The sequence below is a fragment of the Mobula hypostoma genome, chromosome 11 (assembly GCF_963921235.1).
Source record: "Mobula hypostoma chromosome 11, sMobHyp1.1, whole genome shotgun sequence".
Lineage (NCBI taxonomy): Eukaryota > Metazoa > Chordata > Chondrichthyes > Myliobatiformes > Myliobatidae > Mobula > Mobula hypostoma.
The window spans coordinates 58,241,355-58,264,690 of NC_086107.1; the positions used below are offsets into that span (position 1 = coordinate 58,241,355).

The 23,336-nt window shown below is 40.7% G+C and overlaps 1 protein-coding gene across 9 annotated transcripts in view; it reads left to right on the plus strand.

The window, feature by feature from the left end:
• The window catches only part of LOC134353777 (protein phosphatase 1 regulatory subunit 12A-like), a 199,708-nt gene that overhangs the window by 105,475 nt on the left and 70,897 nt on the right, over positions 1-23,336 (plus strand). For 8 of the 9 annotated variants that reach the window (XR_010019677.1, XM_063062143.1, XM_063062148.1 and 5 more), the window contains exons 10-11: positions 18,799-19,011; positions 22,219-22,304. Coding sequence is in view for 8 of the 9 variants with exons in the window: in XM_063062143.1 (XP_062918213.1) it covers positions 18,799-19,011; positions 22,219-22,304 (299 nt within the window). In the remaining variant the exon portion in view is untranslated. The remainder of the gene's footprint in view (positions 1-18,798; positions 19,012-22,218; positions 22,305-23,336) is intronic. The other variant, XM_063062150.1, reaches the window with a different exon arrangement.

The following is a 23,336-nucleotide window of genomic DNA, read 5'->3' on the forward strand; positions in this document are numbered from 1 at the left end:
GCTGTGTGTTTAATGTTAAATTCGTTAGATAAACCCTTTTAGAAACAAAATTGAGTGTATTACCCACTTATCACCTATATTCCGGTAGTGATTAACACCCACCCCCAGGAACAGAATTGGCAAAAAAGATTTGCTTGGGGGGCAGGGGGCGGGGGAGAAAATCGGCAGGTCACGACGCGCGTGCGCAGTGGTGCACGCGCAAGGCTTCATGGTCATTATAGTCTTTTGGGTAAACAACGCATTTGACTGCTACTCTTGTCCGTTGGCAACCCTACCCCCCCCCCCCCCGGTCGGTCGGTCCGCAAGAATATTGTCAATATTAAACCGGTCCGCAGTGCAAAAAAGCTTGGGGACCCCTGCTCTAGTGCATTTCTTATACTCATCAAGTGTTGCATTAGTTCTTACCTGCATCTACCTGCTACGCAGCTCCTGTTTCTGTTTCTTTTCTTTTTTCTCGAAAACCAAAGTTCCCTAAACCTGTTACTCTTGCCTTTTATTCTGACAGGAACATCCAAACTGTTTTGTCAAAATTTCACTTTTGAAAGCCTCCCACTTACCAAGTGCACCTTTGCCAGAAAATAACCTGTCCCAATCCACACTTAATAGATCCTTACTGATACCATCAAAACTGGACCTTCTCCAATTTGGAATTTCAATACAAGGACCAGACCTATCCTTTTCCATATTTACCATAAGACATAGGAGCAGAATTAGGTCATTTAGCCAATGGAGTCTGATCCGCCAGTTAATCATGGCTGATCCAATTTTTCTCAGCCCCAATCTCCTACCTTCTGCCCATATCCCTTCATGCCCTGACCAATCAAGAATCTGTCAACCTCTGCCTTCAATATAGATAAAGATTTGGCCTCCGCAGCTGCTTGTGGCAAAGAATTCCACAGATTCACCATTCTCTGGCTAAAGAAATTCCTCCTCATCTCTGTTCTAAAAGGACGCCCCTCTATTCTGAGGCTGTATCCTCTGGTCTTAGACTCTCCCAGCATGGGAAACATCCTCTCCACATCCACTCTGTCAAGGCCTTTCACTATTCAATAGGCTTCACCCCTCATTCTATGAATTCAAGTGAAGTCATTATGGTCACTAGATGCAAAATGTTCCCGTACACAAACTCCTGTGACCTGCCCTGTCTTATTCCCTAATAGAATCTAATATCACACTCTCTCTCGTTTGAACTTCTATGTACTGCAGTGTGGATGATTTTTGATTTTAATCTAAGAACATTATAGAACCTCTTTTGATTAAAACTGATCAAAAATGAAATCTGGAATTGTATAAGTGTGACCCATAATCATGACAATTGAATTCTGTCATCTTCTAAGAGAAATGGTGCTTCACTCTCCTGTGTTTCTGCTGCAGTGTTACTTAAGTGTTTCTTGCTCTGAATGGCATGGTGTTCTCCTGCCATGCTTACTGTATTATTCCTGTTTTTTTAATGCTACATCATTTACTTTCAAGGTGAGCAACAATTTTCTCTTTCAAGTGTGTTTTATCTTGTTGCAAGAAATGCTACCACAATTTCATTGGATGCACAGTTAATGCTGCATTGCTGCATCTGGTGAGATAAGTTGATATTTTTAGACTTCTACAAGGATGTTGCATTGTTTACTGCTGTGGAATTTGCTGTTATTCTGTGTAGTAAGGATTGCCCCATTCCTTTTTGTGTTTTAGTTTTCAGGTTTACGATAAGTTCCCTGCACAACAAAAAAGAAAAAAAATGCCTTTTCCGGTGAATATTGAATTGTAAGGAATGCCACTACTTCCTCTGCAAGGAATCTTGCAGATCTTCCTGTTGCAAGGGTGGCTGCGCAGTAGTGTTACAATTGATGTTCTATTTCATCTTTGGGAGCCACACTTGGAATTTGTTTCTCATGGATAGCATTGCTTCTTTAAAAGGTGCAGCATTCTTTGGAATATGAAGTCATTTTTATGGTATACTTAAGCTTTTGCAAAATGTTCTGCATTATTTCCCAAGGAAAGCAATGCAGCATTTTGTTCTTGGATGTGAAGAGTTTGTTATGTCCTTCCCGTTTCTAATGAAAAGTGTAGCTTTTTGTGGATGAAGAGTTATTTTCAGTGCTCACTACTATTTTGTTTGTTTGCCTGCCCGTGTGTTTTATTGGTTCTGTGAAGAGTGCTGTAGTATATCGTGTGAAGCATGCAACACTGGATCTTTAGGAGTATGATTTCCTGAGAACGTTGCAGTGTTTTCAATTGTAAAGCGTGTTGCCTTGACTCCCAATGTTGTACTCGTATTGTTTCTCAATATTAAGAACGTTGCATGTAGTGTACTGCAGCATCTGTTCCTCTGTAGGGTGCTGCACTGTTTCCCATGCAGTGCTGGTACTTGTGTTTGGATTGTCTCACTCAGGTAGATATGCAGTGAAATTTGCAGGTTTTTTTTATCTGGAATGCTGTGATAATTGTTCCTTTTTGTGAAGAGTGTTGTTCTGTCTCTTGTGAAGATTATGATTTTTTTTTAAAACTCAGAAGCATGTTAATTTGTTGTCATCTGTGAAGTAAGCCATGCTGGTGAAGAATACTATGATATTTCCAGGGTAGGTAGCATGTGAAATATGTGTTGCTTTATACTGTGGAGACTGTTGTGTCATGCTGCTGAAGAGTTTGGATTGTTTCAAGGATAACTACATTCATTATTGTGCTGTATTATTTCTGGAGGTTATATTGCTGCATGTCCATCGAAGTGCTGAGTTTTGTAAAGATCTCTGCTTTGTTTCCAGTGAAAAATGCTGAATTTCATCTTATGAAGATCTTGTCTAGAGCACTGCAGTGGAAGACTTGAAAAATGCCCCCATTGATCCTTATGAAGAGCACTACATTGCTTCTTATGAAAAGTGCAGTGTTCTCTCTGATGAAGTATGCTACATTGAATTTTATGAAGAATTCAGCATTGTTTCTCTTGAGGAGTGGTGTTGTCTACAGTTGTGGGTCATGTGTTGTTCCTGGTGTATAAAATTGTAAAGGTTATTATGAAGGTAATTATAAATTGATGTGAAGTATGCTGATTACTTTTGCGATAAGATCTGCCATATTATTTGTGAATAGCGTTCTATTGATTCATGATTTGAAGAATGCAGTGCTCGATCTCGAAAGAATGAAGCTCAGTTTCTTGTGAGCAGGGTTGCCTTGTGCACAATAGTATCCTGGGTAATCTGTTTGGATTCAAAATTGGCTTGCCCATAGAAAGCGTAGGATAGTGGTCAATGGGACTTACTTTGACTAGGGGTTTGTTAATATTGGTGTTCCGCTGGGATCTCTACTCTGCTGTTTGTAATTACAATAACTTGGATGAAACTGGGTTATTAAGTTTGCAGACAATATGAAGATTGGTGCTGTTGTGGATAGTATGAAAGACTGGGAAAGGATATAGAGTACTACAGCACAGAAACAGACTCTTTGGCCCATTCATTCTGTGCCAAATGATTCTCCTGCCTAGACCCATTGACCTGCTCCTGGACCATACCCATCCATACCTCTCCAATCCATATACTGATTCAAAATTCACTTAAATGCTAAACTCAAGCTCATATCCACCACTTATTTGGACAGCTTGTTCCACACTCGCACCACCTTCTGCATGAAGAAGTTCCCCCTCATGTTCTTCTTAAACATTCTACCTTTCACCCTTAACCCATGAGGTCTAGTTCTTGTGTCACCCAACCTCAGCGGGAAAAAAACCTGCTTACGAGTTCCTCACCTATACCTCTCATAACTTTGTATTCCGCTGTCAAATCTTTCCTCATTCTGTACGCTCCAGAGAATAAAGTCCTAACCTTTCCCTACAGCTGGGGTCCTCAAGTCCTGGCAATATCATTGTAAATTTTCTGACTACTTTTTCAATGCTATTGATATCTTTTCTGCAGGTCAGCAACCAGATCTGCATGAACTTCTCCAAATTAGACCTTAGCGATATCTTAATAGACTTCAACATAACATTCCAACCCCTGTACTCGTATACGAAGGCCAGTGCTGCCAGGATAATCAAGGACACGACCCACCCAGCCAACACACTTTTCGTCCCTCTTCCCTCCGGGAGAAGGCTCAGGAGCTTGAAGACTCATATGGCCAAGTTTGGGAACAGCTTCTTTCCAACTGCTGAACGGATTCTGACCCGGATCTGGGCCGTACCCTCCAAATATCCGGACCTGCCTCTCAGTTTTTTTGCACTACCTTACTTTCCCTTTTCTATTTTCTATTTATGATTTATAATTTAAATTATTAATATTTACTATCGATTTGTACTCCAGGGAGCGGGAAGCGCAGGATCAAATATCGCTGTGATGATTGTACGTTCTAGTATCAACTGTTTGGCGACAATAAAGTATAAAGTATGTGCCATAAGCTCTCTTTATGACCCTATCTGCCTGTGACACTGCTTTCAAGGAATTATGGATCTGCATTCCCAGTTCCTCATGTTCTACTGCACCCCTCAGTACTCTACCATTCGCTGTCCTGTCCTGGTTTGTCCTCCCAAAATGCAGCACCTCACACTTGACTGCATTAAATCCCATCTGCCACTTTTCTATCCATTTGATAGATTTCCCTGCTGTCCACTATGCCCCTATTCTTGGTGTCATCCATAAATTTGCTGATGGACTTCACCATATTATCATCTGGATCATTGATTAGATGACAAACAACAATGGAGCCAGCACCAATTCCTGTGGCACACCATTAGACATAGGCCTCCAGTCAGAGAGGTAACCATATACTACCACCCACTGACCTTCTCCCACAAAGCCAAAATGTTGAATCCAATTTATTCGCTCATCCTGTATGCCAAGCGATTAAACCTTCGTGACCAGCTTCCCATGCAGGACCTTGTCAAAGACCTTGCTGAAGTCCACATAGACAATGTCCACTGCCTTTCCTACATAAATACTTTTCGTAACCTCCTAGAAAAGCCCTATAAAGTTGGATAGACACAACCTATCACAAACAAAGCTATGTTGACTATTCCTAATCAGCCCTTGTCTATCTGAACGCTTATACATTTAGTGGCCACTTTGTTAGGTACCTTCTGTACCTAATAAAGTGGTCACTGAGTCTATGTTAATGGTCTTCTTCTGCTGTAGCTCATTCAATTCAAGGTTTGATGTGTTGTGCATCTAGCGATACTCTAACATGTTATTGTTGTAACATGTTATTTGAGTTACTGTTACCTTCCTGTCAGCTTGAAGTAGTCTGGCAATTCTCCTCTGATTTCTCTCATTAACAAGGCATTTTCGGCCACAGAACTACTGCTCAGTTAGTTGTTGGTTTTGTTTTTCGCACCATTCTCTGTAAACTCTAGAGACTATAATGCATGAAAATCCCAGGAGATCAGCAGTTTCTGAGATAGTCAAACCACCCTGTCTGACACCAAAAATCATTCCACAGTCAGAGTCGTTTAGATCACATTTCTTCCCCATTCTGATGCTTGGTCTGTACAACAACTGAAACTCTTGACCATGTCCACGTGCTTTTATGCAATGGTTTGCTGCCACATGATTGTCTGCTTAGGTACTTGTATTAACAAGCAGGTGTACAGGTGTCCCTAATAAAGTAGCCATTAAGTATATATCCAGTCATTTAAAATACCTTCCAATAATTTACCCTCTACTGATGTCAGATTCACTAGCCTATAATTTCTCAGCTTAATCTTCAAGCCTTTTCTTAAATACAACATAACGTTAGCTATCTTCCAAATCTCTGGCACCTAACCCATGGCTGTGGACACTTTAAATACCTCTGTTAGGCTCAATGCAATTTTTGCACTAGCCTCACACAAGGTCTGAGAGAACACCTTGTCAGGCCTTGGGGATTTATCCACTTTAATTTGCCTCAAGACAGCAAGCAGCTCCTCTGTAATCTGTATAGTGTCTATGACCTCACTGTTGTTTGCCTCAGTCCTATAGACACCGTGTCCATCTTCTGAGTAATTACCAATACAGAAAAGTCTATTTAAAATCTCTCCATCTCTTTCAGTTCCATGCAAAGGTGGTCACACTGATCTTCAAGAGGACCAATTTTATCCATTGCTATTCTTTTGCTCTTAATATATCTGTAGAAGCCCTTGGGACTCCGCTTCACCTTGTCTGCTAGAGTAACTTTGCTGGAGTTCTCTTGTATTTCTTATGCTCCTCAAGTACCTCATTTGTTCTTACCTGGCAGACCTGCTATGCACCACCTCCTTTTTCTTAACCGGGGCCTCAGTGTCTCAAAAACCTAGGTTTCCTTAACTGGTTAGTGGTTCCTTTTATTCTGACAGAAATATACAAACTCTGTACTCTCAAAATTTCACTTTTGATGGCCTCCCTCTTAACAAGCATGCCTTTGCCATAAAACAACCTGTCCCAATTCACATTTACCAGATTTTTTCTCATGCCATTAAGATTGACTTTCTCTGATTTTGAACCTCAACCTGAGGACCATTCCAATCCATAATAATCTTGAAACTAATGGCTTTATGATCACTAGATCAAAAGTGTTCCATTACACAAATTTCTGTCACCTGCCCTTACTCATTCTGTAACAGGAGATCCAGTAACACAGCCTCTCTAGTTAGGACCTTTATATCGTTGATTAAGGAAACTTTCCTGAACACATTTTACAAACTATATCCTATCTAGCACTTTTACAGTTTAGAAGTCCCAGTCAGTATGTGGAAAGTTAAAATCACCTACTGTAACAACCTTGTGTTTCTTGCAAATGTCTGCAATCCCTCTACAGATTTGCTTCTCTAAATCATGCTGACTATTAGGTAGTGTATAATATAATCCCATCAACTTGGTCATCACTTTGTTATTCGCCAGTTCCACCCATAAAGCCTCAGTAGATCCCATTGTGTAGCTCTCCCGTTTGTCCTGCCTTGGCACTGCTGTGACATTTTTCTTACTAGTAATGCCACCCTAACCCGTTTAATCCCTCCCGCTCTATTGCATCTAAAACAACAGAACTCTATGTAACCCTCCAGTTTGGCTGGCGGCGTTAATCTAGGGGAGACAGCCTCCAGCCCGGCCAAACTTGAGAAATCTTGTTTGGGTGGATGCTGCGTGATGTGTTTCCCCTGTTACAAATCAGTACCGCGAAATAACAAGCAGTTATTTCGGCCTTTTTCCTTGGAGTGATGGAGGATGAAAGGTGACCTGATAGAGGTGTATAAGATGATGAGAAGTATTGATTGTGTGGATAGTCAGAGGTTTTTTCCCAGGGCTGCAATGGCTAGCATGAGAGGGCACAGTTTTAAGGTGCTTTGAAGCAGGTACAGAGGAGATGTCAGGGGTAAGTTTTTTTTACGCAGAGAGTGATGATTGCGTGGAATGGGCTGCTGGCGACGGTGGTGGAGGTGGATACGACAGGATCTTTTAAGAGACTTCTGGAGAGGTATATGGAGCTTAGAAAAATAGAGGGCTGTGGGTAACCGTAGCTAATTTCTAAGGTAAGAATATATTTGGCACAGCTTTGTGGGCCAAAGGCCCTGTATTGTGCTGTAGGTTTTCTGTTTCTATGTTTCTATTTAGTGCACAATATACAAATAAACGATTGAGCTTTATAATTCTTAATTTGACTATAGGGTTAGTAAAGAAAACTTAAAAAGGGCCCATTCTCATGAAACAGTCTAATGCACAATGTTGGAGCTCACTGTTTTCCCGTCTGTTCGTTCTCCATCGATTATCCCAGGCGTTATCGACTCCCGGCCCCACTCCAAGTCCATTCTGTCCTGCCCTGTTCTGGCATCTTCTCGCTCCATCTTCTGCCGAACAAAAGATTGCGAAACCTTCTCTCAGGCACACAAGAAAAGCACCTTCCCTCATTGGCTAGCGTTCATTCCAAAGCTCCCGTTATCTCTAGTCATAACCCAAACACTGTGCTACAGAGAAACCATCCCATTAGCAGTGAAACCTTTCCCAGGTCGTTACACCTAGAACGTTATTCTGCCAGTCTTGCAACCAGGTCAGTCATACCTCTGGTGTCATAATTCCATGCGCTGAAGTACAATACTCCTTACTTTGAAATAGACACAACTCCAAATATTATTCCCATCTTGATCAACCTTTCGATTCCTGCCTTTATGTGTAGGCTTAACATCATTCACTCCAACTGCTTCCCTATCTGCCCTGGCACTCTGGTCCCATCTCCCTACGCCTCTAGTTTAAACACTCTGGAGCAGCACGAGCAAACCTTCCTGCAAGGATATTATTCTCCCTGCATTTCAGGTGCAAACAATTCCATCTGTATAGGTTCCCTGGAAGTGAATCCAACGATCCAAAAATCTGTAGCCCTCGCTCTTGCACTGGTTAGCCTTAGCCACTTGTTAAAAACTATTATCTTCCTAATTCTGGCTTCACTAGTACGTGGCAAGGATAGAAGTCCTGAAATCACAACCATGGAGGTCCTGTCCTTTAACTCAGCACCTAACTCTCTGAACTCAATTTGAAAAAACCTCATCGCTCTTCCTACCTACGTCAGTCATACCGATATGGACCATGACCTCTGGATACTCACCTTCGCACTTAAGAATGCTATGGACTTGATCCAACATGTCTTTGACACTGGCACCTGGGAGGCAATATACCATCCAGGAATCTCATTCTTGGCCACAGAACCTCCAGTCTGTTCTACTAACCTGTGAATTCCCTGTCACTGCAACTCACCTCTTCTCCCTCCTTCCCTTCTGTTATATCTGCAATATTAGATCAGCTGTAGATATAAGTGGAGATATGGTAAACGGTGTTTAACCTGGCCAAATGTGAAGTGCTGCACTCCAGATGATCAGATGTAAAGAGACAGTAAACTGTTAATAGCAAAACTATTTATCAGTTTTGATGTGCAGATGGATCTTGGGGTCCATGCCCAAGTTCAAGTTCTCTCAAAGTGGCTTCAAGGGAAATTGGAATGGTAAAGAAGGCATATGGCATGCTTGTCTTTACTAGTCAAGGAAATGAGTTCAAGGATTGGGAAGTTATATCAAAGCTTATAAATCTCTAATTCAACCGTGTTAGTTCTGGTTCCCTCATTATAGGAAGGATGTTGAGGCTTTGAAAAGGGTGTAGAAGAGGTTTCCCAGGATGCTGACTGGATTAGAGGGCATGTGCTGTCATAGGAGGTTGGGCAAACTGAGTTGTTTTCTCTGGAGTGGCTGAGGCTGAGGGAAGATCTTATAGAGGTTTATAAAATTATGAAAGCCAGATGGAGTTGACAGCCAGCATCTTTCCCCCAGGGATGAAAATGTTTAATACTAGAGGACATGCATTTAAGGTGAGAGGAGCAAGTTCAAAGGAGATGACAAACAAGAGAAAATCTGCAGATGCTGGAAATCCGAGCAGCACACACAAAATGCTGGAGGAACGCAGCAGGCCAGGCAGCATCTGTGGAAAAGAGTAAACAGTCAGCGTTTCAGCCCGAAACATCGACTATGCTTTTCCTAGGTGCTGCCTGGCCTGCTGCGTTCCTCCAGCAGTTTATGTGTGTTGTTCAAAGGAGATGTGCCAGGTTTTTTTTCCAGAGAAAGAGGTGAGTGCCTGGGGTGTGCTGCCTGGGAGACTGATACAATAGAGGCTCTTAGACCCAGGAAATGGAAGAATGTGGACATTGTGTAGGCAGAAGGGATTAGTTAGGCATTTGATTATTAATTTAATTAATTTGGTACAACATTGTGTTCTGAAGGGCCTGTTCCTGTGCTGTACTCTTCTATGTTCTGTGTTCTAAATTTTAACCGGTGTTTGCCAGTGAGAGTCGTAGAGTCCAACAGTATGGAAACAGGGTCTTTGTCCCAACTAGTTTATGCCAATCAAGATTCCTGAGCAAGCTAGTCTGATTTGTTGAACGTCTATCTAGGAGAGGCATTTTTAGTTGGGAATGGATCAGTCCCAGGCCCAGTCTACATAGGTGTCCAAGTAATATTTAAATAAAGCTCCAGCCTTGGTGTGTTTAGTGGCTCTGCACCGACTTCCCTGGCGCCACAGGGAACTGGGAAGTTGAATTCAACAACAAAATGATTTTTAGCACTGAAAGTAGACTGATTAGACAGTGAGAGTTTCTTCAGCCCCTTCAAATGTTCCTCTGAAGTAAAGTTATCACCACAGTCCACAGTTCTGTTGCTGGACCACTGCTGAGGTACAAGCCCCTTTTCCCCACCACTTGTGCGACATTCACCTCTGCCCTTACCCACCTCCACTGTGATGTGCTAATCCCCACCCTGTACCCCAAATTTGTGCTCCGAGCCCTCCCTCCAACCCATGACTGTTACTAATATGTGGGAGTAAGCCCTGACTGCAGCAGTGTCCTGCTGATTTTTCTCACCTAGCAGTTGGCCAGCCCTTCCATCTGGCTGGGTGCTACACAGGAAATGGAGCAAAACACCTGTAATGAGTGTGGCCCTTTTAAATGCAGAGGGAACTCTGCACTGCTGGTCTTCCTAGGTTCAACCCCAATCCTCAACCATCCTTGCCTCCACCTCTCATGTTCAAAAGTTGTCAGAGTCCACCATTCAATGGGTGAGAGTATCATCATTATACTACACTGTGAGCCCTTTCTATTAATGAATCCATCAATAATTTTCCTTTAAGTTTATTTGCACAATGTCCCTCTAATAGGATAATACTTTATTTTTAATCTAACCATCTCTGACAGCCATTACATTCTATCCATAGTATTCTTTAACTTTCCTCTGAGTAGCAGTAGATGTTTTAAGAAAATCCTTGAGAACTATAACTTTATAACTTACTCAGTCCTTTTATATGACAGTAGTTCCTCCCTGCTGATGGATGCTGTGGTTCTAACTAGTGGTTGGCTGGGGAACAAGGAATAAGTTTTTAGAGAATATCTCTTTTTGCCAGAATCCACAATTAGTGGCCCAAGTAGAAAAGGGAGCATATTTAATGCTTCCTATAATTATATTGTGATTGAAATGAGTTGATACCATCAAAGAGAGTCAAAACTTAATTGAACATTATCCCAGCATTATAAACCTCCTGGTTCATTACGCATTGACTGTTGAATGATACAATAATATGGAAGGTTAATGTATTGATTATATACTCTATTGTGGATTGGATTGAATGCTCATTTATATTAAGGCCATGCAGGATGAGGATGCCTTCCCTTGATTCTCTTCTTGTCTCCCATTCTTTCTTCACTCACCTGTACCTCATCTGACTCTTTTCTTTTTCTCCTCTTGCTCTTCCTCTGACTACAGTTTGACTTCATTACTCCTTTGCTACCTTTTTGTCAGCCAAGTGACCCAAAGTCATGGCGACAAGGCCTACGCAAAACCGGCATCGTTTTGGTGCCCCAAAGAGGTCGGAAAGCAGCGGTGAGCTTGCATGTTGAGGTTTCTATTCTTGCTGAAGCTTTTGTTGTGCTGCATGAGAATGTAGTTTGTTTTGCATTCATCCTCCTTAGCTTCCTCTCGATTTCAACTTCTCAAGTTTTTGGCAAGCAATTTCAGGGTCAGACTAATTTTTCAATTCTAAACAGCAGAAAATCCACCAATCTGTTCATGTTATATGTTCTCATTCTCTGCCATTTTCACTGCTTAAAATTGTTCAGAAGATTATTTTGTAAGACACAGTATCTAAGGGGTGATTGAGAATAGATGGATATCCATCAGGTTTTCCTTCCATATCATTTATTACATTATTGAAAGGAGAGAGATTGTGACCTCATTGAAAACAAGTATTACTTACATTGTTTACTGAGGGTGGAAGAGATTAATATTATACTGCCTTTTTAAAGTAGATTGAAATGTATTTTGAGAATACTGAGGGTACTATTTTATATTGGATCACAGAAATGATAAACTTGTTCTATCTGTTAGATATTGAGGCCACCCAAACCCAACTTCACTCGTTCTCTGCTCCATAGGTTCACCTGCCGCTCTGTAATATTAAACTTCTACCCTTCCCTATTCTAAAAGTGAGCTTCTGTCACTTTCTTGCAGAGTTTGTGATTGCTTAAAATGTCACCAGTTTTTAATTTGTACAATTACTTCAGAATCTCTTCTGAGCCACTGCACATCACATTCTTTTCTAGTGGAGATATTTCCAGCTTCTGTAGTCTCCATAACTGGGCAACAAATAAAAAAAATTCAACTGATGTTATCGACCGTGTTCTTTCTGAAATTTGATGGTTTAAATTGAAATTGAGGCTAGGCTGGCACTTAGTGCAAAGTCATTGTTAATCCCCGAGATCGTTTCTCTCTTTACTATTGTCTGTTTAATAGTTCCAATGTTACTTACCAGAACCAGGCAGTGTCCTGCTCCCCATTCCCACACTTATCCACCTCCTGTAATTTACTATTGTGCGTCACATGCCCACATTAGTTATCCCTTCAGATTTTTTATTATTTTGCAGTCGGCCACTTTCAGACATCTGCCACTACTTGGCTCCACTTCACAAATTATCCTTATCTTTGTCCATGATCTTTTATTATGTTATTTATGGCAATTCTTCAAGAGATTTGTTATTATCAGAAAGCGTATGCAATGTTGATTCTTTTCCAAGTTACTAATCCTTTATGAACATTGTGAGCAGCATTGACCCAAACACACATCTCTCTGGCACGTCACTAATAAACCACTAGAAGAAATAATCCAGAAGCAACGAAAGTTAATAATATTCAGACACATCAATACCAGCAGGGAATCTTTGTTTAACTCCAAGCAACTGCTGTTCTCAGAAAACGTTTGAACTTCACTTAAATAGGGATTTTGATTGTTTGCCTATAGTTGAAACACACAGCATTGATACCTTGATTGTACATTATTTTTAGCCCCTGACCAACTGTTTTCCCTTTCGGCCCCTAATTAGCTCACCCTCTGCCTGCTTTTGGTCTAGATTTCCACTTGGTCTTTGAATGGCACATAATTCACTCAGTCTCATCATGATTGGTATTTGTTCTCTCTCAGTCCTTAATTGGTGTGAGTTCCTTCTTACACTCTGATTGGTGAATATTTTTTCCCTATTCTGATTGGCGCATATTTCTTCTTTGCTTTCCCCACTTGTGCATGTTCCATTTCTACCACTAACTGGTACTTGTTGCCAGCGGTTTGTACATTTGAAACTCCAGTTACCGTACATTGACTCTTGAGTTGTCAGGTTGCCAGTCAAACAATTTTCCTCAATTACACTCAAAATTTGCCGATATTTGCATGAACTGTTTAGTCAGTTCTGAATGTGAAGATCCTGTAAGAGAGTAGGTTAGATACCAGCGGACCTGGAACAACAAATGCCAATTATTGGGGCAAGACCTTTCCCGCAGCCATTCAGAGTGAAATTGTAGAGACATTCTGAATGATCAATCTTTTGACTTCACTGAAACTGTCAAAAGCTGTTTCTGCCATATTTATAATATTATCAGCACAGTTTGACCAGATGGAAACTTCCCCGATCCTTCTAATGCTTTATTTTATGGTAGAGAATTTATTTTTGATTGGGGGGGGTGCAGTTAGCTGCGGCTTGCTACTTTTTCAGCTTGATTTCTTGAGATTGCTGTGAGTTTGTTGTTCTCTCAAAATGGAAAAGCTGGCAGAGAACAGCAATCAAAAACTAGAAAACCATAGATGCTGTAAATAGGTGGCGGGGAGGGGGAAGAAACAGAAAATGCTGGAAATATTCAGCAGGTCAGATCACAGACCCGGTCAGGTCTCAGGTTGGTAACAGTTCTGATGAGAGGCCATTGACCTGAACCATTATCTCTCCACAAATGCTGCCTGACCTGCTGAGGTAATTTTCCCAAAATTTCTGTTTTTATGGCAGAGGATACTTTAGACTGCTCCCGCTTCTGGGTTAAGTAGGGGGTGGGAAGTAAGTTCCTCCTCTGCCAGGAAGCTTCTCTTTTTGTTTGGTTATGCTACTAGTCGTCTTGCTGCATGTCTTTTCTATAGGCTGCAAGGTAGCTCAGTTATAAGATTGTGCCAGGAAATGGCACACTTGACCTTAAGAAAAAGGTAAGAGGATCTTGTTGTTTGTGTGGACCAGGGCGATCTGACCATTGCACAGAGCTACAGAAAGTTTTTGATGTAAATAAGTGGCACTGTGGGAAACATTCTGGCAAGGCCATAACTGTAATATGTTCTCTGTGTAAGTATTCAGCAGTATACATATATACAGCCCATATAACTATTTTCACATTTTACTGTCTCATTTTCTAAATTTAAAATATATTCAAGTAGGATTTTTGAGCTTATCTACAAAATATTGCACATCATGTGAAATTAAAAGAAAAATTCCAAAACATGTCAACAATTTACTAAAAATTGAAAATCAAAATTCTGAGGCTGTGAAAGTATTCATCCCCTTTGTAATCATCATACTGACTTTTCTCAGGGAATACACTGTATATTATCTTTCCAACTCGCCCAATTTGTTGATGTAGAAAATTGGAGGATCACCTGAATAACTACCCCCTCTCTTTAAGGCTCAATAGTAGGTTAGATTTTCGACAGACCAAACCAAAATGAAGACAAAAGAACAAGTCAGGGAAACAATGATAGAGAAGCACGTACCTGAAGAAGGATACAAAAACATCTCAAAGGCTCTGAACGTACCTTGGAGCTCAGTGCAGTCCATCATGAAAAAGTGGAAAAAATATGAAACCAAAGCCACACTCCCTAGGTCAAGCTATCCCTCTTAACTTAGTCGTTGGAGAAGAATGGCACTTGTAAGAGACGCTACTGTGACACCAAGTCGCTCTGAGTGAGCTGCAGAAGTCAGTGGCTACAACTGGAGATGAAGTTCACAGCCCCATAGTCTCTAAGATCTTGCACAAAAAGGGTATTTATGTAAGAGTGGCAAGGAAAATGACCTGTCTAAATAAAAGCATATCCTTGCCAGTAAAGACTTTGCAAAGTGTCACTTAGAAGATGCTGCAAAGATGAGGAAGAAGGTCTTGTGGGCAGATGAGACTAAAGTGGAACTCTTTGGCCTCAACGCTAAGCGGTACATGTGGTGTAAATCTAATACTATGCATCAGCCAGGTAACACCATCCCTCCTGTGAGGCATGGAGGTAGCATAATGCTATGGGGATGCCTTTCAGCCGTATGGACTAGCAATCTGGTCAGAATTGATAGGAAGATGAATGCTGCTAAATACAGAGAGATCCTGGATAAAAACCTGCTTGCCTCTGCCGGAATGCTTAAACTGGGGAGGAAGTCCATCTTTCAATGGGACGACAACTGCCAGAGCAACCAAGGACTGGCTTCGAATAAAGAAAATTGATGTCCTTGAGTGTCCCAGTCAGAGTCCTGACCTTAACTCGATTAAACATCTCTGGCAAGCCCTCAAGATTGCTGTCCACTGGCACGCCCCAACTAACCTGACACAGCTTGAGCAATTTTGCAAGGGCAAATCTTGCTCCTGAATGTTGTGCAAAGCTAATAGAGACTTGTCCAAATAGACTAGTGGCTGTAATAGCTGCGAGAGGTGGTTCAACTAAGTACTGAGCAAAGGGGGATGAATACTTTTGAACTCTTGACATTGTAGTTTATGAATTTTTAGTTTCTTATGCTTCACAGTTTTCCCTGTTTACCTGGGCTGTACTGTGAAAAGCCGGCTGGTGGCGCACTGACATCAGCGCCGGACTCTAGAGCGAAGGTTCCAGAGTTCGAGTCCAGTCGGGCTGCTCCCGGGCACGCTTTCCACCTGTGCCAGGTTGAGTGTCGAGCTCGCAACTCAGCCTCGTAAAAAAATAAAGGGAAAAAAAACTGCACTGTGAGAAGGGTGTGGGGGACCACTTGCAGAATCCTTCCTCCAAGACAACCACTTGAAAAGGTGGCTGCCGAGGCTCTGGCAGAGTATGGCACACAAAAAAAACTGAAAAAGGAGCATGTGATTCACAAATAAAAAAAATCTCAGTTAAATTGTTCAAAATCCCTACTTGTAATACTCATTTATGTGAATAAAGGGCTGGGGGCTGAATACCTTTATAAAGCACAGTAAAGAGTACTCTGCAGCTAAGAAAACTGGAAATTGTACTTGTCCAGTACCAGGTAAATGATACCTTCTCGTGGTTTTAAGAGGAAGAGAGAAGATCTACGTAGGCACAAACAACGTACAGTAGCTCAAACTAGAAGGGAGATTATTTGGGGAATGCATGAGGATGTAGAGTTTAAATTTCAATCTCACAAGTAAGTAGCTTGAAAGGTATGACATACTAGCAAATGAAAATTGAAGAAAAATGACTCGTCCATTGGATTAAAGGAACTGTATAATAGTAAATTAGTTTATTATTGTCACATGTACTGAAGTACAGTGAAAAGCTTGTCTTGTATTCCATTCATAGAAATCAATTCATTAGAACACTACAACATTAAACAGAGTGAATAATGTATTACAAAGGAAGTGCAGTGTGAGTAGACAATGAGGAAGATTGTGAGTTCAAAATTTACGATTTTATCATATGGGGAACCATTCATAACAGTGGAATAGTAGCTACTCTTGAGCTTGGTGGTTCGTGTTTTCAGGCATTTTTTATCTTTGGTTGAATTGGAAGGAGGAGAAGAGAGAATATCTGCAGTGGATGAGGATTTTGTTTCAGCAACTCAAAAAATGCTGGTGAACGCAGCAGGCCAGGCAGCATCTATAGGAAGAGGTACAGTCGACGTTTCGGCCCGACTGAGTCCTGACGAAGGGCCTCGGCCCAAAACGTCGACTGTACCTCTTCCTATAGATGCTGCCTGGCCTGCTGTGTTCACCAGCATTTTTTTGTGTGTGTTGCTTGAATTTCCAGCATCTACGGATTTCCTCGTGTTTGAGGATTTTGTTTTACCGGTTGTGTTACTGAGTCATTTTAATGTTGTCAAAAAGAACATTAAGCTTGAAGATTTTCTAAACCAGCATGATTGACCAAAACCTAATTGATAAGGGGAAAGCTGACTGGAAGTACTGTAGTAGGAAACAGAAAAGTATTTGGCAAAAATTTGGATCCCTCAGAGATTAGGAGAGGAGAAAGTATAACAGGGGAATGTTGAAACCTGAAACATATTTTATGTCTGACTTTGCAGTGGAAGTTATAAATAATGTACCAAAATTGTAAGGAACCAAAGGACTTGCAGAACTTAATGTAATTGGATATTGGTACGCAAAAGTACTGTATAAATTGATGGGACTAAAGCTGACAGAATTAAACCTCCCAACAATGCAAACCCATGGATTGTAAAAGAATTTGCTGCACAGACAGGAGCTATCTGGATAGCTGTCATCAAATAATCACCAAGGTTTTGATAAGAATGTTATACGGGAGGAATACTGCTCTTCGTGGTGGAGGAAAAGGGAAAAGTATGGAATTATAGATTGCTTAGCTGAGCAGCAGTTGTCAATAAATGCTGGGATTTATCACTCAGGAAAATGACGAAAAGGGTATTAAAATGCATGAACATGATTAAGTGGAGTCTGATGAAGGGTCTCCCGGAACATCTACTGTTTATTCCTTTCCATAGATGCTGCCTGACCTGCCGGATTCATCCAGCATTTTTTTTATGTGTTATTAAGTGGAGTTTTTATGCTTTTATGGGAAAAGGAAATTATTTTAAAAGGATATAAATAGATGTTAAATCCATAGGCAAATTTAAATAGAGATTTTCTTAAAATATAATGATAATATAGTATAAATATATACAATAATATGTAAAAGTGGACTGATGATAGGCTGATGGATTACGGGTAATAACTTAGCATGGATAGAGCACAAGTTAAATCCGAGTATGAATAACTCAGTTGTTTACAGGCTGGAATGCTGTAACAAGAAAAATTGGCACCCAGCTACTTATCCAGTAATTTTAATGAGGGGCGCAATGTGTAAGTTTTTTAATGATAGTGGTTTGGATAGCGGAGTCGTCCGTGACAAAAATATTTACAACTTGTAAAGAGTGAGAGAAGTTAACTGTGGGTGAGAAATTGGCAGTTGTACGTTATTCAACCAGATGGGAAAAATATTAAAATATTCTGAAAAGGTCTTTGGTAAATGCTAATGTTTAGATGGGTATGGATGCTGTTGTAGATGAAATATGGGAAGTTAGCATTGAACTGCAGTGAACAGTTAGAAAGACGATTGCAATATTGGCTTTTATTCCAAGGATGTTGTAATATATAAGATGAAAAATCTCGGTGTTATTATACAAGAGTTTACAGGTGTTGAGTGCAGTTTTCCTTTCTGCATTTAAGGAAGAATTTGATTGTCTTAGAGACAAAGCAGATGTTCATTAGATTGACTCCTGGGTTAAAATGATCATTTACTGCCCAAAGATTGGCATGCCCATGTACTCTGCAGAGCTTAGACAAATGAGTTGCGTTGATTGAAACTTAAAATTCACAAGTGACTTGAAACAGGATGAGCACTGTGATTGTTTCCACTGGCTGGAGACTCTAGAATTGGGAGTAATGATCTCAACCTAGGAGGTAGACCAAATGATGCCCTTTTCTTGTATTCAAGATGGAGATTGATACATTTTAGGATTTTAAGGGATGCTTGGAATTCAGAAATGCAGCTGGTAAGTGCAGTTGAAGCCATGATTTGAGTAAAGGATGAAGCAGGAATGAGGTCCCTTTAGATCCTCTAATCTTATTTTTTACGTTATTATGTTCTTGTGCTGTTATTAGAGCAAGCTTGGTCTCTCCTCCACCTCTAAGGTAAGCCCCTGAACTTAGCTGGCTTTTGATTTTACCGCTCTGCTTCAGCAGGTTCTTTTTTTGTTCCATTGATCACATTTTCAACTTGAGAAGTTTCAGTTCTGGGAGAATGGGTTACAACACTTGGTAAAATGTCTCCTTTGCTCGCCCAGTTCTCAGGTTCTCCCACCAAAGCAGCAACCCATGAGGAGGAGAAGAAAGAGCAGCAGTCTCCGGCTGCGTGGCGCACTGCCCTCCGCAAAACAGGGAGCTACGGAACCCTCAATAACATGCAACCACCCCAGGAGGAGCAGAAAGGGAAAGAGATTGGAATTGTCCGGTCAGCATCGAGTCCCAGGCTGACTCTGGCTGAATCCATGGAGAAGGTTTGTGAGGGGATTGTTTAGGAGCATTGCTTGAGAAGAAAGCTTAATCAGTTCACCACTTGGCACTGATAGGTAAATCGGTGGCCAGACATAGATTTAGACCAATTGGCACAAGGAGACAGACAGACGCTGACAATGGATAAGCAAATAAACTGTAAATCTGAAATAAAGTGGAAAATTGTTTAGAGACTCGGTAGGTAAGGCATCATCTATGAAAAGAGGAACAGATTTAACATTTCAGCTTTTGATAAAGGATCATCAGCCTGAAATGTTAACTTTTGTTTCCCTCCACAGATGCTATCTGACCTCCTGAGTTTCTTTGGCATTTTCTTTTTATAAAATTTTAGGTAAGTTGATTTTTGTTTTTGAACCCAAAATAATCTGAGATCTGCTGTCAACAGAGATGACATAATGTGCTATTAGATTATAATGAGAAGGAAATATTCGAGACTTTAAGAGCAGAGAACTGAGAATAATCTTGCAAAACCTGGAACAGAAACAGAGGTATAAAATTAGTTATTAGCAAAAATCAAAAAACTAAAGATGGTGGAAATTTGAAATAAAAACTAATATTGCTGGAAAAACACTTAGCAGATAAAGCAGTATGCATGGAAAGAGGAATAGATTTAATATTTTAGATTGAAGATCTTTTATCAGACAGAATTATAACCATATAGAAGAATCTTTATGTCCCATCATGTTCATGCTGATTACGATCACAAAACTCCTGTTATCAGTGGCACTGCAAGTAATAGACACCCTCTTGATTAAGGAAGTTTTTAATTAACCTACCTCTTTATAGCTTTTGACCAAAGCCTTAAATCTGTATCCCACAGTCCTTGAATTATCAGAGAAAAGAATTAAGTCTTCCTTGCAGAAGTGTATGTCTTCAGGTTTCTGTATTAATCTTATCTGCCATTTGTTTGTCCCTTCAGCACCTTTCTATGTCTTATTGCAGTCATTTGCTGTTCTGTTCACCATTCATAATTGCATGTTTTGTGGCATCTGCATATTTGCAAATGTTACTCTGCAAGCCCATGCCCGGGTTTGTTGCATATCAAGACATCTCACAGTGCTTCAGTATTAAGTAGAATTGAGGTGAGTACCTACATGGGAAAAGGTCAGCATTCCTGATTAATTAGAGGTGGATTTTAATGAATGTGTTAATGGAAGAGATGTAAAAGGATGGATTTCAAAAGGAATCTAATCAGTTTCACACAGCTGGTGGAGAACATTGGTAAATAGGAAGGCTTTGGAAGCCAGTGATCATAGAGTGTAAAGCTGAGAATCGTCGTCATCGTTAGGTCGCATCTGGAATTTCCAGTTGGCGGACGATTTCCCTCCACACCGCCCTGTCCCGACACTTGTCCACAACAATTTTGTTAACGTCGTTGTTCTGATCCTTTATTGGGACTGACATATTGGGAAATCATGTACTTGTCAGGTTACAGCAGTGGTTTGCCTTTGCCTTCTGCCTGGTGTGTTTAAAGAGATCACCACCTCTCTTCTTGGTAGATCCTCTGGTTGCAAAGTAACCATTGTCTTCCAAGGTCGTAGCTCTTCCGCCTTCCCCACCAGTCTCCTGCTGGGTCCGCCGTTGGTCATTGCTCGTAACCCCGAGCAAGGGACACTTACCAGGTGCTACCAGCAGGGTCAGCTGGACCTGGGGCGTTTCGCTGAGAATAGGTTGTGATTTATGGAGGACAGAATTTTGGATAAATGTACAGACTATGAAAGGTAGGAAATTAGCCACAATTATAAATTCCTGCTTGAACTATACCCAAAGAGGCCATATATATCATGATGGAACATGTATTAACCAGAATGATAACTGAATTTCCAAAGTTAAAACTATGACAGCTGCATCACATATAATTTACAATGTATGAGAGGATGGGTGTAAAGCTTTTAAGGTAGAAAAAAGACCTGATAGAGAAGAAGTGATTGGGATGCCTAGGATTTGGTGGTGTGGTCAAAAGATTAGAGGCAGACTTTGCAGGAACTTTCTTCTACAGGAAAGGCCAGTTCCAATTTTGGTTGAAATCCTTACTGGAACTGGCCTGCAGTGCAGAGGAAAATTGATTGCAGCAATATGTTACCACATGTGTCATACCTGAGCCTCTCTTCCTTTGCCAATGCGCCAACTTCCATTGAGAGTGTACTTTGAGAGTGAGAGAGTGAGCGAGAGGCTGAGAATCCTGTCATAGTGGCTCACATTTTATTTTAGCCCACTGTGCAATTTTATTTGTACAAAAAAAAAGGAAGGGGACTAATAAATAACTGACTTATTGCATGGACTGCAGTTTTACTTCCAAGTTCTCCATGTGTATCTGATCCACTAAAGCACAAAGGGGTCCTGACACATGCGCTGGCTGCTCCTTCACCATGTTTGTGGGACCTGAGCCTAAACTTGTCACGGCCCGCACAGTCTGGTACTGGAAACCTGGCTCTCCCACTCCCAAAGTCTGAGTCAACCCTTGACCAGCGTGACTTCCAACTTAATCGCAGAGTTTCTGTCGTCAAAAGCTCCCCCCAGCTCCCCCACAGATACTTGTCCCATTCTTTCCAGGTCAAATTCCTCCATCAGTCTGTCCTGCTCTGGCCTGTCTAGTGACAACTTCAGTTGGCTGAGCTCATTTCTAATCCATGACTTAGCTGTCCCCCCCAGCCTTCCCATCCCCTTAGCTTTTCTTGTGGAGCCAGTTTCAGACTCTACAGATTTTCTGTCTTTCCATTCTGCACAATGAAGAAGATTTTGACAGAATGGATTTAGTAACGCATGTGCTGGGCCTTGTACGTCAGAATCCCCACTCAGTCAGAAGCTTTGTTGGTTTGCTTTGAACTTTCAGTTCAATTCATTTAGACATATGCTTTTCAATTTCTTCTTCAGAAGTACAACTGCTCTGCACTACTCTGGAAATGGTTGATACAATTTGTAGATTGCAATAGTGGTAGGTTCTTGCACAGATGGTCTACGATCTGGAGGTATTTCACTGGTAGTGTGTTTGGACTTTGACCTGCAGCTTGACACATCACGTAAATACTGTAGGGAATTTGATAGGGGTAGCACCAGTACTGAGTTACTGTGCAATTCTAATGAAACCCTAAACTGTTCCATCTAATACATTTTTATGTTTCTGTTAGATCTGAATTCCATTGTTCAGCCATTGTGTTTTATTTTCAACTTTTATTTGTCCTACATTTTAGGAAAAAGAACCTCGGTTAGCACGTGTTCCACCCACTCCAACGAGGAAGCTCTTCACAATTGGAGATGCCAGTGAGGACAAACCCAGGTAGGCAAATCAGCTGCAGGAAACAGTTCACTAAACCAATATTCTTATTTGCTTTCTGTAGTGACGGTTTGCAAAGAGCTACCACTGAATGTTAATGCTCACAGTAGTACAAAATGACATCATGATATCCAGGAGGACCTGGAATCTGAATTAAAGATTAGTGTTATTTAAACTTGCAACCAGACAATTTGCTTTGGCAATACAGAGAACCAGGAGCAATAATAAATCACTAAAAGAGAGTAAAACTGAATAACTAGCAATAGCCACAAACTATGAGTCGGTATATAGTTCATCGAACACCCACTTGGTAACATTAAAAATATTGACAGGTGTATATAATAGGTGTTTATCATTTAGAAAAATATATTTCAATATTCTAGGCATTGTAAAATGTATCAATTTATGGCTTCAAACATATTGCAACATTAAAAGTTTCACCATAGAACTTGGGGATCAGAAGTGATAGATTGAGTCTGTTCAGTGGGGATGGTCGGTATACAGTGGATTCGGTTAATTGGGACGCATGGGGCCAGTACATTTTGGCACAGTTAAGCGGTTACTCTAATTAGCTAAAGTTTCAAGGAAATAAAAAAAGTATAAAAAAGACAAAGTAAATAACAAATTATGTATCTAAATGAAATTCTGAACAAATCAGTACACCTATCAATACTGCTGCTTTACTATAAAATTGTGTATTAGTTCCAAATAGTTATCGATGGAGGAATTCATTCCATGTATGCTGCTGTGGTCTTTTGATTGACTGTAAATGAGTAAAATCAGCACAGGCACCTATTATAAATAATAGTCTGCCTTCGTACAATGCTTTCAACATTTGCATCCTCCAAATCTTCATTTTGATTGTAATATTCAAAATGTTTGTCGATAACTTCAAGTTCTTTGTAGTTCCTAACTTGTTGAAGTAGTGAAATTATTTCCTTTTCACTCCAGCCATATCTGTCTTCTCCAAGCCTGAATGCTTGAAACCGCGGTGGGTAGAACAGTTCTGAATTGTCTTACTGCTTATTTGTCGCC